The 16,590-nt window shown below is 41.4% G+C and overlaps 1 protein-coding gene across 2 annotated transcripts in view; it reads right to left on the bottom strand.

Annotated features, from left to right (window-relative positions):
• The window catches only part of LOC126163108 (recQ-mediated genome instability protein 1-like), a 109,946-nt gene that overhangs the window by 64,915 nt on the left and 28,441 nt on the right, over window positions 1-16,590 (bottom strand). For both annotated transcript variants that reach the window (XM_049920030.1, XM_049920031.1), the window contains 2 exons: window positions 1,737-1,961; window positions 1,518-1,651 (listed from right to left, as the gene is read on the bottom strand). In XM_049920030.1, coding sequence (XP_049775987.1) covers window positions 1,518-1,651; window positions 1,737-1,961 — 359 coding nt within the window. The remainder of the gene's footprint in view (window positions 1-1,517; window positions 1,652-1,736; window positions 1,962-16,590) is intronic.

Genomic DNA, 16,590 nt, shown 5'->3' with positions numbered 1-16,590 from the left:
TGTATGTTGTTTATCACTCAAAGCACTTGTATGCTTCATGGATGGATGGTGCTCCCGAAGACACCAGATTTAATAGAAGTGAAAGTGGGTGGTTTGAGGCTCAGTGTTTTGATGACTGGATTACTACAATCATTTTGCCTTATTATAGGAAGTTAGAAGGCCCACAAATTTTAATCGGTGACAACCTTTCCACTCATCTTTCAGTAGCTTCAGTCAAGGCTTGTGAAGAGAATGGTGTAAGAATTATTTTTCTTCCTAAAAACTCTACGCATCTCACTCAGCCTCTTGACGTGGCATTTTTCATCCACTGAAGACCAGTGCGAAGCATTCTCCAAAAATGGAAGTTGGGTTCTGGTCATAAGGAGACCACCATTCCAAAGGATATGTTCCCCCGATTACTACACCAGCTAGTAAGGGTTCTGGAAGTAAATGCCAAAAGAAACATCCAGGCTGGTTTCGAGAAATGTGGGAGTCTGCCATTCAATCCCGAGAGAGTAATTAGCAGAGTTCCTGGTGTTGATGATGGTGAAGGACCCGCAAATCCACAGGATGTTGATGGAGCTCTCATAGAACTGCTCCAAGAATTTCGAGGGAGCGATAAAAGGCCTGTGAGACAACGGCAAACCAGGGTTCCAGTGCAGCCTGGGAAAAGTGTGTCTGTACATGATTTCCCTGATGATGACCACCTCAGACAAAAGTGAGGATGTTTCTGGAGATAACGGCTCACCAACTCTCTCCACCACTGAATGTGAGAACCCAGGCGAGGGCACAAGCACAATCAGTGGATATTAAGTCTTTTCACCTTATGAACTTCAGCCTGGTGACTTTGTCATTGTTAGATTTGACACAAAAAAGGGACACAGGAGGTTCATAGGCACAATTATCACTGTAACTGAGTCAGCAATGGCTATTAAGTGCCTTTGAAAAAGGGTCAGGAAAAAGAACACTGTCTTTGTTTTCTCAGACGTGGACGATATATGTGAGGTGAACCCAATACAAGTAGATAGAAAGATAAAAGTCACTAACATTCAAAGGGGTCAAACCACCTTTTTTGTGGATCCCATGTTTTTAGAATAAGTTGTAGTGTTATCTTAAGTTTTCTGCGTAAAATGTATTTCTTTTTTTCAATAAAATAATTATATTTGTATGTATACGTCTTTTTTCTATTTCACAATCATCTTTTACTGTTTTAAAAAATAAGCCAGTGATCCTAATCACAAAACTAGTGTCTTAATGGAATAATTTGGGAAAATACTATGACTGATCCTTTTCACCCCAACCTTCAGAACAGTAGGATCAAAGCATTTAAAAAATTATTAAAATTCATCATAAACAATAAAGAGAAAGCCATATACTGGATTCAAAAAAATGAAGACACACAAAATGGCTTTTGTTTCATTGCTTTACATCAATTGGTTGAGGAGATTCACATTTTTGAACATGAAAAGTGATCCTATTCACCCCGTTTTATGATATTTATATTCATTTAACAATTAAAAAAATTGTAAATTTCTTACAGTGCCCTTGCCAAAACATTCTCTAGCGCATTCGGTACAAGCAGTGAATCAACTTCTCCACCAATTAGCTGCAAATTGCGTTCTTCCAACATGATAATTCCTCTGCGACAATCCACTGGTCCAATAATGAGTATCTGTGGAATAAAAATTGATTTGCCAAACTTTTTGCCAATTACAATTGGTTTCTTACTATGGCATTACAACTGCTGTAGCACAAACCTTGAATCCTGGAACAATCTGTTGGTCAAGTGCTCTTACAGGCTTGTATTCAATAGCTTTTATTTCTTGCACTCCATCACAAAGCATCAACTGCAGCACCCTCTTTGCAGATGGTTCCCATGACTCCTTTTGCTTTTCAGTCACTTTAACATTTTCAAGTGGCACATTTCGAATTGCCTGGAGCTGTGAGTAAAATGATTTTGCAATGTCGCACATTGATTCAACCTGAAACAAGTAATTTTATCTCCTTACTTGCAAAGATTATCTGAAACACTATTTATGAATCACAGCTGTAGGACTGGGCAATAACTAATAACAACTAAAATTTGAAGGGACAGGAAGGCCGGTCAATACTACCTTCATAAGATGAAACTTCCAGAATTCCCAACAGCAATACATAACTACGAACGGAAGTATAAAATAATAGTCCAACTTTTTCAAACTTGATGATCCTTCATTGATGATGGAAAAGGAGGGTGTGTGTGTGTGGTGGTGGAGGTGGGGGGGGGGGGGGTCACTCAGACCATAGACTGAAATGAAACTCATTTCTGTGAGGACTAGAGAGGCAAAGATAAAGGAAAAGGTGTCAAGAGACAACAGAAGGACAAAAGCAGTACATTACTAATAACTGTCAGCTTCAGTTATCCAGAAATATACAACAGAAAAAGCGAGAAGTAAATACTGATTGAAGAGGAAAATAGAAAATGGAAACTGGAAAGAATAATTCAGTAAAGAAACAGAAAGGGAGTAAGAAGAGAAAAGTGAAATAAGGGGATGTTGTAAATGACAGGGGCAAACACAAGTGGATGGGGAAGAAAAATGAGTAAATAACAAAACATGAAATGATTCTAAGAAAATGATATAAGAAGAGGATTGGAATGGGGAGAATTATGCTAATGGGAGATGTGTCCATGTTGGTGACAAGATGAAGAAGAAATGTTGGGAGAGGTAGTTCCCATCTCTGGAGTTTGGGATGAACTCATGATGAGTGGCAGAATCTAAATGGCCGCTCCGCAACGAGTATCAGATGTTGTGAAGGCAGACAGTTCTGTAAATTTCCATGATGAATTTTCACTCTGCAGTGAAATGTGCCCTGATATGATACTTCCTGGCAGATTAAAACAGTGAGCCGGATCGAGATTCAAACTTGGGACTTGCCTTTCGCAGACAACTGCTACCATCTCTGACCTCAAACTTTAACTGCCACTTTTCACTTCATCTTTGCCTATCTTCTTCCTCACAAAGGGTGAGTTCATCTTAACCTAGAATCTGACTAACTGCTCAGACTGCACTTTCCAAACATTCCAAAATTAGGAATATTATTTCCTTTATTTTATCTTGTAATTTCAGTGTTTTGGTTGGGAGTACTAGGAATTGTGGATCCTGAAGATACATACTGACAGGTTTTACTGTCTATTTTAATATCAACAACGTTATTAATTGAAATGGCTGTGTTATACTAATAATATTACTATCACCATTACCAACACAATCACCACCAAAGCTGGTAGGTGATACTGGCAACTCCTGCCCTTTCACTACACATAACCAATCTCCATAGATGGACAAAGTAGTTACAAATCAGTACACACACATATATAAGGCTGAAAACGTGCTAAGCTTTCAGATTATGTCATTCAGAGCTAACTAGATTCTATGTTATGGCGGACCGAGACACACCAATAAGAGAGATAAATGAACCAATAAGAGAGATAGATGAACTTTACTTAAACTGAATACAACAAACCAGTCATTCGGACTTGAGTACACACTATTTGGTTCCAATCCACCAATAGTAAATGATGCTGCACTAGGACACTTCTTACAATGATGACATCAGTGCAGCCATATCACTGGAGAGTGGTAGGGCTCAGGGACGGTTCACAAGATAGGTCCAACTGAGGTAGGCTCACAGCTGGTTGGAGATAGATGTGGCTGTTGTGGAGATACAGCAATGCTGAAAACAATGGCTGCCTGAGAAACATGGGTGCCTACATGCCGGCGATGTGGCGCAGATGTGGCCGAGAGGAAGGGGCTGTCACAATCAGAGACATAGGTATGGTTGTCTGGAGGCAGGAGGCCACCAGGAGACTGATGGTGACAAGACCAGGTGAGACTCAGGGACCTGCATCGAAACTTAAAGAGAAGAGCCTCAGCATATGCTTGAGGAAAAGAACAGAGAAAGGGAGTGATGGCTTGATCACGGGTGATACAACAGCAGGAGATAGTGCAGTAACGGAAGAAGGGAACTTACGCAAGAAAGGAGGAGGTGACAATGATGTCGAAAGGGCCGGCAACAGGGAGTATGGCAGCGGTGAAGGCCAGACATTTGCTGGAATGCAGTGGTGATGTTGGGAGGCAGCAGAGGACAAAGAGCACCTGTGGCATTGAGGGCAGTAGAGGAGAAGTCAGCTCCGGAAGCACTTGACCCACCATCACGGCAGTGACAGAGGCGGCTTTGAAGGAACTGGCAATGGGTTGATGGGATGTCACTGGATGCTGACAGGCTCATCCAGAAGAAGATGGGCTGGTTAGATGTCGGTTGGAAAGTGATGGGCTTGGCCACAGTAATACTGGAGCAGTCGGACATTCGCTGGGAAGTGATGGGCTCAAACAGGTGACTGTCAGCCAGGAAGTGACAGGATTGGCAGAGTGTGACAACAAAGGCATTGTTCACAGTAAAGAGTGTCATGTAGGTTAGCTTCTGTAGAAGTTCATTGTTCCAATGCATTTGCTGCAGCAGCAGCAGCAATTGTGCCAATACAGCTGAGGGCTATAAGCCATTCTGAATGAGACACATGTGTGGCAAGAGAGGGGAGAAAAGAAAAGGCAATCATCCAACATATGCACAGACAAGCGCAACTACACTGGCTGAGCAGACAAAAGTGACTATCACTAACTGAAGGGATGAAATCCACTACTCACTGCCAAGTTTTGTCCATGGCTGATAAGGAGAGTGCACAAGACATCCGAATGGATAACTCCACACACACACACACACACACACACACACATAATGCAGCCTCATCGTGAAATTTTTTATCATGGCCTAGGAAGCCACACAAAATATTCTGCTCAAGGTAGCAAGACATAAATGAACTACATTTACACTCAGACTGAATACATCAGAACAGTCGTTCAGATTTGAACAAATTCTACTTAGTTTCAATCCCCTCAATTCACTAGGAGATTCCTCATGAGGGTGGTGTCAGTGCAGCCATATTGGTGGAGAGCGGTAGCACTCGAGGACAGTGCAGGAGAGTGGTCCCAGCAAGGCAGAAGCTTGTAGGCAGTCAGATGCAGATGCTGCTGCTGCTGAGAGATGGTTCCCTCCTACGGATTGATGACACAACCAGCAGAGAAAGCAGTGATGGTGAGTTGCACACAGATGGGCCAAGGGTGCGGCCGATGTCAGGCTCAGCACGGCGAACTCAAACGAAAGTGAAGGCATCGACGGCTGGTATGCAGAACTCGAACGAGGTGCAGAGGAAAGACTCGAGCTGTGGCTTTAAGCGGAGATGTCGGAGGTCGGTGTGGATAATTTTGGACTGGACACAGAGTAATTCCAAGTAAACAGCAGTAGCGGGCAAAGGGAGCTCCAACAGGAGGACTGCCAATTGCAGATGGTGCTATGGCCCATAGTGACTCCTGATGTTCAAATTGGCTCTGTTTGGGCAGGCAGTATCCTTTACAGCTGCCTGGCAGAAGAATACTTCTGCGAAGTCAGTGGAAGAATAATCTGCACCCACGATGGTAGTGTGCTAATTGTAGTGCCTCTAGCAATGGCAGCATGCAGTACTCATCTGTGTTGCACACCGGTGGATCCCAGGGGGATACTACACTACGAAGGGGGATACTAAACAAAAACAAAGACACACACACACACACACACACACACACAAACCTGACTGCTCAAGCATGCTGTAGTGCCAGTACAGTGTAGTAGCCATGCAGATACGTGTGTGGTTTATCTGCCTACGAATCACTCAAAAATAATATTCTATTTATTTTATTTTTGCTCATGAACTGTTATTTCACATGCATTGGCAATAGCAAAATGCATAGCTTGTTAGAAGTACAAGCACAGTTATTCTGGTCACTGACTGTTTAATATGAACTAACTTCAGTGTGTTAGCTATTTTTTCTTCTATCTCTAACAGTGTTCTTCCAAACATGTCACTTAATTTTCTGCCTGATATTTTCTTCACAGCATCAAAAAGTGGACTACGCCTGTCAGTATAGATTTACAATTTTGCACCCACACTTCAACAGCTGACCCACTACCCATGGGAAAATAAGCTCTTGCTCTTGCCACATATACTTGCCGAAGGTACTAACCAATCTAAATAATAACTCCTAATAGCTATAATTATTATTCAAATGAAGTAAATACTGCTATACCAATACAAATACCTGCACTCATAATCCAAGACCCTGTACATGCATATTTAATACTATTTGTTCTCTGAAGCATTTATGCAAGGGTGCACTATATTCAATTCATAATTACAGTACAGCACACCATAATATGAGCAGTAATTCATTTGGCACCACTCCTCCACAGCCTTATGTATCATACACTACTACTCCACCCCTAACCTCCCTCTTTCTCTCCTACCCACTAACCAACCTTCCCAGCAACCCCCTGCTTCATTTTTCACTCTACCCAATAGAATCTATCAGCCCAGAAAGCAGCAGAGCCTATACAACATAGATTGTCGAGACAATGTAACTATGCAACTATATGTATTTTTATTCTAGAGTTAGTTCTGAAATAGAACATTGTCCGAAAGCTTAGCAATATGTTCAGTTTTGTTTGTTTACCTGCTCAATGCCTTAAATATATCCCAGTTGATACCTTTACTCATCTCATTATTCCACAAAGAACTTTCCATTGCCATATTTGAAGAAGTTGTTAATCAATATCCAAAAAGAATAGCTCCCTTGTCCTCTCTACTGCTTTCTCCTTCACAGAAAATGTTAGGCATTTCTTACCTCATCTTCAGTATTAGTGGTTCCCAAAACCTTTTCTTAAAATCACAGGAAAGCTTCCTACATGTAATGGTATATATCACTGGTTCAGCTTTTATATAAGAATTTACGTGCTGTTCCTGATGAACAACATGAACACAAACAGTGTCATGCGAAACCACAACTCAGCAGTGGCAGCAGAAACACACTTGAAGGAGAACACGCTACTTCGAACTAGAGTGTGCAAGTGTGGTTTCTTAAGTTAGAACCAATACTTATGCCTACCACAGTAAAGAAATCTAAAGTGAAGCTGAAGGTTTATTTACAAAAATGAATTGTAACACAGGGTACTGGTTCAATGTGACTTAGGGGAATCCTGTGGACATAGAATGTACCTGAGAAACACTATTACTGAGCCCCATTAGGATGAACATTTAGGCTCAAGAGACAATGCTGCAAAAACAAACTAAGTGGATACTAGTTCCTGTGGATTTACTATCAGAGTTCAAGGCAATGAGAGAAACATAGAACACTTTCAACAGGTTATGCAGAGAAGTTACTGAAATACTTAAAATGTGTTTTAGTGGTCAAACTATTGCTTGTGAACATGAAGGCAGACAGAACACTTGTCTGTCTAATCACAATACACACTTTAGCTAGCAATGCAAAATTTCACAGCAGTATGACAAAATAATGGATGTATTTTATCTTTTTCATTGTGCCTGTCTGCAACTCAACACTTCCTCTATTAGTGAGTAGAAGTCTATCCTTTCTATACTGTAGTTATGAGGGTGGTTTGAAAAGTTCTCGGAATCACCACGAGAGGTCAGCGCTAGCGCAATGAGTTGTTCATGTGATATTCGTTAGACTGTTGCCTGTAAACAGGTGCCATGTTAGTGCTCTTGGAAGAGAGCTGCGGCGGTGGCACGGCTCTGTCGTTGCTCCCATGTAGTGATTTGCGAAGATGGAAAAAATTGAGATTCGAGCAGTGATTAAGTACTTTCTAAAGGAAGGTATGAACAAAAATGAGATTCATGCCGATTTCCAGAATACAATTGGGGGACTCTGCTCCTTCATATTCAACTGTTGCCAAGTGGACAAATGAATTTAAATTTGGTCGGGAGAGCTTAGATGATGATCCGCGCACAGGTCGGCCAAAGTGTGTCACTACTCCAGAAATCATTGCAAAAGTGCACAAAATGGTCACGGAGGATCACCGATTGAAAGTGCATGGAATTGCTCATGCTTGCCAGATGTTACATGAAAGGGTATATCACATTTTAACTGAAGAATTTGAAATGAAAAAATTATCTGCCAGATGGGTGCCATGACTCTTGACACTGGATCAATGTGTGTCCGCACACATGCCATCGCCATGGCAAAATTACACAAACTAAGGTATGAATAGTTGCCACACTTGCCTTATTCACCTGATATGGCTCCATCAGACTTCCATCTCTCCCCAAAATTGAAAATTTTTCTTGGTGGACGAAGATTCACTTTAACCGAAGAATTGATAGCCAGAGTTGAGAACTATTTTGCAGGCCTGGAAGAAACTCGTTTTCAAGATGGGATCAGGGCACTGGAACATCGATGGACCAAGTGCATTAATCTACAAGGAGACTACATTGAAAACTAAAAAAAGTTTCAGTGATGTAAGTACTTTTTTTCTACTCCGTTCCGAGAACTTTTCAAACCACCCTCATATTCCATCTTGGACTTTCTGTTTTTAGTGTCTGCCACATTATTTTCCTAGCCCTCATTAAATCTTCAATTCTGTTCCTTACAATCTGTCTCCTTTCTCGCTAAGGTCCTACATTTGCGTGATGTTCGCCACATCCCACACAAAAACCAACGGAAAAGTTCTTATTTCTTTCTGTTAGTCTTATATTCTTCTGAGCTCTGTACACTACTCCCATGATTATCCTCATGATTGTTATTAAGGATGAGTTTGCTTCAAGCAGATGTTAGAGAAACTGCCTGTACATGCCATGAATGATATTGAAGCAGGCACTGTTCCATGTATTTTTGCATGTAGATCCATCCTCCCTATATGGTGTCTGTGGCCATACTGTACTTATATTCAATGTTTTCTGAACACATTAAAATCCTCATATCTCAAAGTCTCTTGGGCAGCAGAGCTGTACCTCTCACATCTTTTTCAAGCCTGCAGTACCTTGGATACATGAGCAACATACTAACATACTGAGTGTCGGCCAGTGGGAGAATGGCACAGAATGTTGGTCTTGCATCTCTGTAGATGAAAGGGATAGGAATTGGCCTATAAAATTTTAACTTATAATTTTGAGCAGAATAGCTCTGAGCTGCCGCAAGCTCAGCACTTATGCCATCCCACCACCTCTACAATTATTACCTGGGCACTGGGAAAATAATTGGCATTTTGAGACATTTCGATGATGACTGGTGAGCCACATACGTGACCCAATTGCAACAAGACCTGCCTCGTCTTGTACAAAAGCTGGCCATCCAGCCAGGCTGGGCATGTTGATACAGGCACGCTTTGAATTGGCACCTGCCACTTGTTGGATTCTTCCACGAGGCCGCTAAAGTTCTTCATGGTGGCTGTTGCTGCCACGTTGGGCGAGCATCAAAGTGCTGCTCTCCTACTCATCGAGATGCCGGATGCCTGCTAGTGTCCGACACTCGCTTCAGCTGGGCAGAACAGAACTGTCCTGATAGCAGCATAATAAAAATATAAAGTCACAGCACTGCCAACTTATGCTGACTACACAAGGCCTCAGCACTACTGGGACAGTAGCTACCGCCATCCTTACGGCACCGATTCTCACTACCATGGGCCACAAGGTCGACACATGACTGCACCTGTGGAACTGGAGTAATAAAGAGTTTACATGTGTCCATTCAGTTTGCTGCACTGCTATGTTTTGGTGACAGCAGTAGGATTGTTAAAGTTTGAAGACCATCAGCAATGCAAGTAAGTAGCAGCATGTGTGTAAAAACTCTCAAGGGGTTTTGTTTGCATCTGTCCTGCATTCTTGTCTGTCTCCTCTTTCCCTTCTGTGTAGAATACGTCAGGAATTAAAGCTATTGTACCTTGGAAAGGTATAGGCAAGTGTAAGTAGGTCATGTAAACGGTGGATTGGTTGGTTGGTTTGGGGAAGGAGATCAGACAGCGTGGCCATCGGTCTGTAAACGGTGGACATGTAGGCACAATTTAATGCTGCATGTAAGTTATAAGTTTAGGAGCTCTCCAAGGTTCTATACTAGAGGTTTGACATCCACAGAGTACCTGAGCTTTATGCAGAGCTCTCCTCCTCTTTCACAGTTTGTCAGTGGGGTCGCAGAACTCGTGGAGCACAATACACTGGACAGTTCCCTTAGTGTGAGCGGTAAAGTTTAAGGATTAAGTGACAGTTCTCCAGTTCTTATGGGCATTATAACATGCCTGTAGTGAATCTACCACAACTTACTTACTTTTTATGACTGGTTTACGTTAAGCCCTTCTTCTGAACATCTGTGTGTGTATATGTTACAGGTATGGTGGAATGCATTTAGGAATGCTGAGATTCAAATTATATTATGATGTTGCATTTATGGAAGAGATTCGCATAGGAGTATAAAGGAGACATTTTGCTTTAGTTGGAAGTAAAAGATTAAGAAGTAGGCTACACAACCTTCTACGTGAGAAGTCCAATTATGGGGAATGTGTAATGTTGTGATGTGTATAGTGGAAATTTGACGCGATTAATTTAGTCTGATAGGGAAGCACTGATGTTCCATATCGCAACATATTGATTATTCTGCGAAGTGTGATACCTAGATTAGGGTATGTGATATGCTTTTAAGGTTAAGTACGAGAGTCAAGGAAGAAAGCACGTGAGGAAGAGTGGGTACATGGATTCTTAATGCAACAGAATGCCTCCTGGATCCCCATACACAACACTGCTGCCACTTGAACACATGACTGTCGTGGACTGTTACGTGTTTCATGGATTAGCTTTGCCTAGAAGCTCAGTGTAGGATACCACACAAAAGTTTGCAGGAGGCAGTGTTTGGCCCATGAAAAGTGAACTGTAACATCAATGTTGTGGACAACAGCAACAAGTGGAGTCAGGGATAGGATACATGTCAGATAGACTAGGATCCACGTCACTTTATATAATCGGCCAGTAACTACAACTATACCAAGTGGGATAGTGAAGACAATATAAGTATCAAGAGGGGACCAAAGTGTACATATATATTATAGCTAACTTAGGACTTATATTCTAGACAAGTGTTCTGTAAAATATGAACTTTGGGACCAATTCCTTGTTGCAGCCAGACTCTAAGGCACTCAAGCATTCAATGGACTGAATTACTCCACAAACCACAAACCCAGGCCCAATGCCAAAATCTGAACATTTGCCAACCCACAAGCTCAGCACTTACGCCATGCTAGTAGATCCACAACTACAACCCAGACGCTGGGGCAATCACCAGCATTTCATTACACTTCACTGATGCTTAGAAGGCCATGTAAATGATTTCAACCACAACAAGAACTGACTTTTTATATAAAGGCTGGCCATCCTGACAGGCAGGACATGTCAAAACAGCTGGGACTCAAATCAGTGTCCACTGTGCGTTAAGATTCCACCATGAGGCCGCCAACATCCCTCTGCCATCTCCCGCTGGGTCCCAGCCACAGCCTGTGGGGTCTGTCGGCCGCTGTCTGAGAGACTCTGATCCCGGGTCCGAGCCACAGCCATCGCCGCCCACTGCTAGGACTGCACGCTGGTCCATTCTGACCGCAGTTACAAGAGCAGAAGCATGCCTCCTGATGCCGCATGGGGCTGAATAATGGACAACTAACAAGGCTGCCGAGGTGTTACATTTATGAAAGTGCGGACACCACAAGTGCAGCCATCCCGGCCCAGGTCGCCCACTTCCACTGCTGCCTGCCTCCTGTGGATGTTGTATCAATGCCTCTCCCGCCTGTAAGTCAATAAACTGTTTGTCACCACTAGTTGCCTACATATTCTGTAGCAAACCACCACTTCCACCAGAGAACCCCTCACCCACACCCAGCAGCCCACTGCAGATTGCAGACTTTTTTTCCCCCTGGCAGTTCAAGTCCACTTCACCACCTTTCAGTGCTCTCTACATGTAAAAAAAGAAGTTGCACTCTGGTTCAAAACATACACTAAACTGTAGATTCTTGGCAAGTAGTTAGTTAACTGGTTAAGTATTTGTCAGGACATATTTCCTCCAATAAGAGAAAGTGCAGCACAACTAATATACAGGGTGGCGCACGAAATGTGTTACCATATAATTTTTGAATATAAACTGTATTGTCAATACAATCTGAAAGGAACATATACTACAATGAAGAGCCGTCCATGGAGATTTGTCCTAAGTCGGCACATGCTCAATATGTCCACCATTTCATTTCCTAACTTCCTTCAAACGAACACTGAAGTTAGTGATTACCCTATGGCACATGTCTTCCGTAATTTCACTACAAGCTTGAAGAATAAGTCTTCTGAGCTCCATTAAATCACGTGGACGTTTTGGGAATTTTTTTTCCTTTAGGAACCCCCAAAGAAAAAAGTAACATGGATTGAGGCCTGGACTATTGGGGGGGGGGGGGGGGGGGGGGGGAATTTTGTCCATCATTGAAGCGACCTGTAAACCTGAGTGAAATGACCCGCATGTTGAACTGCTTGTGTAAAAACTCCAACACAGTGTTTGCAGTATGTGGCCTTGCTCCATCTTGCGTGAACCACTGCGTGTAGAAGGGCAAGGCAGTAGCAAGAAGCTGTGGAATGAAGCTATTGCGAAGCATGCTCAAATAACGCTCGCTGTTCACAGTTTCTTCAAAGAAAAAGGGTCCAATAAGTCCGCGACTGGAAATTGCTACCCACGCTGTAATCCTCGGAGCATAATGTTATCGTTCTGAAGCACTTGTGGGTTTTCAGTGGCCCAAAAGTGTACATTTTGTTTGTTAACCACACCGTCTATATGAAAATGTGCCTCGTCTGAAAAACAAACATTGTTGAGAGTTTCTTCGCTACCCTCCGCCCACTGAGCAAACAGTAGTCTCTGCTGCTTGTGTTCTTCAGTGAGTTTATGTGCACAGGTCATCTTGTATGGGTACATATGAAGGTCACTTTTAAGAATGCGTTGAACAGAGCGTCTGGATATTCCCAGTTGCACTGCTGCTGTTCTACACGATTTCCTGGGACTTCTCTGTACAGCAACTCATACCGCTTCGCTTCCAATACTGTTACTTTCTGTACAAATTTATTGTACAACCTGTGGATGGTCTTCTTGCAAGGGACCCATCGTGTGTTAGACTGTTGTCAAAAACGCCTCTGAGTCACAACAAGGCGTTTCGTTTCATGAAAAAGTAACACAATTGCCGATCGTTGCTGTGTCGTCAGTCTTCCATTGTCAGCCATTGCTGCCTACTAGTCCCCTAGCGGCAGTATCGTGAATTACACGTCATTTCTTAACTCATTTGTTTTTCCAAGCTCTGCTGGTACTACTGTAGAGATCCCAGTGGGATATCTAATGTGCGTCGTAAGTTGTAATTGTAAGGTTGATGACAGCTGTTTTAATCTAATTTTAGTAATTAAGAGAAGCAGTAAAAGACAGAGACTATAAATAAGAAATTGGTTTCACTAATTGCACAAACAAAACATTATATGAAAATTACGTCTTCACCTTTTCTTAATGCACACTTAGTTTTTCAGGGTTGCAAAGTTTACAGATTTCGCACCCTCTTTACTATCTACAAAATAAAATCTGAACCAGAAAAGCTCCTCTGTCAACTATTTCCTGTGCCTTAAAATTTGTGGCCAATTATCTTGCATCACCTCATTAATTTGTTTCATACTGTAGAGTTAAGATGTAAGGGTGTCATTATTTATATCTTTACCAACAATCTACGTAGCAGCAAAAGGTGATAGGTTAGCCTTACTTTACATATTTTCAGATGTTGTGTGTTTTTGCCAGAATGGAGTGTTGCCATGTCACGCCAAAAATGCTTGTTGTAGTCAGCATGTGAAGTTAGTACAAGTTTTGAACAGGTTGAGTTAACCGTTTAAAGAGTCATAGGAAATGGGCAAATTATGTTAAAGTGGGAAGTATTTAGCAGTTTTGGCGAAGAGTACATTTAGTTGATACGAGGGTGCATATACAGACAAGGAAAAAAATTCCCAGATTTCCCGGTTAAAAAAACATTTTCTACCGGGTGAAAATACACTTTTTCTATGTTAAGCGACAGTATACTTTTCCTCAGAACTGTAATGGTTATGGTTTTATACACCAGCGTCGAATTTCTCGGCACTTTAGAAAACAAAACTCAGGGAAAAAAACACGCTTTGGAAAGATCTCCAACATGCACACTGCATATTTTCGTATTACGAAAGTATAAATTCGAATTCCATCAAACATCGCATGTTCCTTTCTGAAGCATTGAAATCGAGATTGCGATGCACTTTTATAAGCAAGTCATAGTTCATGACACCTGATGTAGTCAGCCAATAGCAACAGCACTGTCAAATAGCGCGAACACATAAATAGCAAAAGTTAATGTTCTAAATTAATATACATAGTGTTGCTACAAAAAAAAGAAAGAAAAGAAAAGCGTTCACATATAGTACTGATCTCCAAGATTAATAAGCTACAAGAGAAGCCAAGTTTTCACATGTAATATCGATCTTTTTTTGTGCGTGTTACACTGTAAGATGCGTCACACAAATGTGCCAGTAAAATTTAAAATAATGACATAAATATCTGGTCTTCCGGGCTCAAAATTCTTCAAAGTGGCTGGTCCCCAAAGTGTTAAGTTTTAAATGAGAGCCAAACCCTCTGTGATTTAAGAAATTCATTGCACATTCTCTCACGTAACATAATTCATCTTGCATAAAAGGAAATTTACTTTGGAAAATGCTTTTCAAATCAACCATTCGCAATATTTTCCAAAGACCTGTCAGAAATAGGTTCGTTTCAGCAGTTGCCAGAGAGCACCTGATAACAGGCATCACCTCACTTGCGCAAGCTACGATGACGCAGGAAGCTCGTATATTTGTATGGGTAAAACATTAAAAGATCTTACATTATGTCATAAAAGAAACAAGACATTAGAGAATATCGTAAGAGCATCGGAATTTTGGGAACCATACTAAAATGCATAATTCTGCTTAAAGTGCACATTCGTATGTCCAGATCTGGATGTAAATTTTCCTGGAGTATCAGTACTGTATTATCTCCTGTTTGGTTCTTTATTATGGAATAATACCATACATGCTAGAAGATGAAAACATGCTCTTCAAATGGAGTGAACTGTTGAAACTAGCCAACAGTGTGGAATTAAACACTGTGTCTTAAATAAATTGACTGCCTCAGAGGAAAAATTAATAAAAGTCACATTTCTAGTGAACCAACAAAAATAACTGTTCTGCATGACGATTAATGCTTGACTATCAGAAAGATGGAAATAAAATCAAATATTTTAGCCTTCCGTAATTATGTGAAGGTATTTTAATTCACTTGATAGCTCCTGGCCACAGAAATCAGTTTCGTTTTCATTTGACGTGAGAGCAATAAACGAAGAGGAAACAGCAAATTCACTAAACGCAAACACGGGTCACGTGGAGGCTACCCACCTCCCCAATACACACTAAAACTCAGACTGCTCTGTGCATCAGCCTCGATCTATGACATTTCCAAACCAGGGACAATACTAGATAGTGCCGCCCCGCCCCCCCTCCCCTCCCTCCAGTGTTTGAGGTAGGACGTCAAAAATTTAAAAAACCGACTGTTCAAAAAAATGTTCATTTTGTAGCACACATCTTTCTGAAGAGTCTGATACATTAAACATATGTGTTCAAGGAAATGTAAGCCATGTTGTTTGATGTTGTTTGGTCTTAAGTGTGCCAAAGTGTAGTGCCACCCCTCTTCACACAGCTTACTCCTAACGCATGTCACTATATTTCGCTCTGTGGAATTCAAACGTGTAATATTTTGTAATGGGTGCCATCAAACTATATGCAGGACAGTGGAAATTAAAATGTGCTGTGGTGCCTCTCCTGCTCCCAGTCGGCCAGTTTGACATCCTGCCACTCTTTTTAAAAATAAAGAGAGAGAGAGAGAGAGGGGGGGGGGGGAGAGAGAGAGGGGGGGGGGAGAGAGAGAGAGAGAGAGAATTAAATAAATAAATAAAAAAATTAAACACTCGCAATTAATACTAGATAGGATTATTTGTAACCGGGAGAGCAAGAATGCTTCAGAAAATTTGCACTCTTTATTGCCTATTAGCTAATAACTTGCAGTTTTTTCCAACATAAAATTAAATATAGGTTACATAAAACCAATAAAGACAAGAGACAAGCAAGACAGTACACATTTCTTCAATCCTTAAGTCCTACCATTTTTTTCCTCTCTAATCTTGCTACAGCTTTACATAGAATACAATACGTAATCTTTTTTATCTGTTATTCCTGGTAGTCGTTTATTTCCACTCGTGTGGTCTGAATCTATGGATTTCGCTATTAATTATAAGAATGACAATCATTTGCAAACCCAGTCAACTACATAAACAGCGATTGGCATTCACCCGTTCGGCTTTATTCCGTTCAGCTGGTATAGCTCCGTCCCCTTTTGTCGGCAGGAAAGTCTATTTCTAGATGCAACGGGGATTCTCCTGACACGGACATCACGTACACCATGCGCGCATCTAAAAATCAACTTTCGATTCATAAAATTAAATATAGGATACATGACACCAATAAAGCCAAGTGACAAGCAAGACAGTACACATTTCTTCAGTCCTTAAGTCCTAGCATTTTTCTCTCTCTAACCTTGCTATAGCTTTACATGGTGTCATTTCCTTTCTGCAAAAGGATCTATTACC

This window comes from Schistocerca cancellata, chromosome 2 (assembly GCF_023864275.1).
Source record: "Schistocerca cancellata isolate TAMUIC-IGC-003103 chromosome 2, iqSchCanc2.1, whole genome shotgun sequence".
Lineage (NCBI taxonomy): Eukaryota > Metazoa > Arthropoda > Insecta > Orthoptera > Acrididae > Schistocerca > Schistocerca cancellata.
Note: the sequence above shows the minus strand (reverse complement) of the source record. Positions and strands in the feature narration are given on the sequence as shown.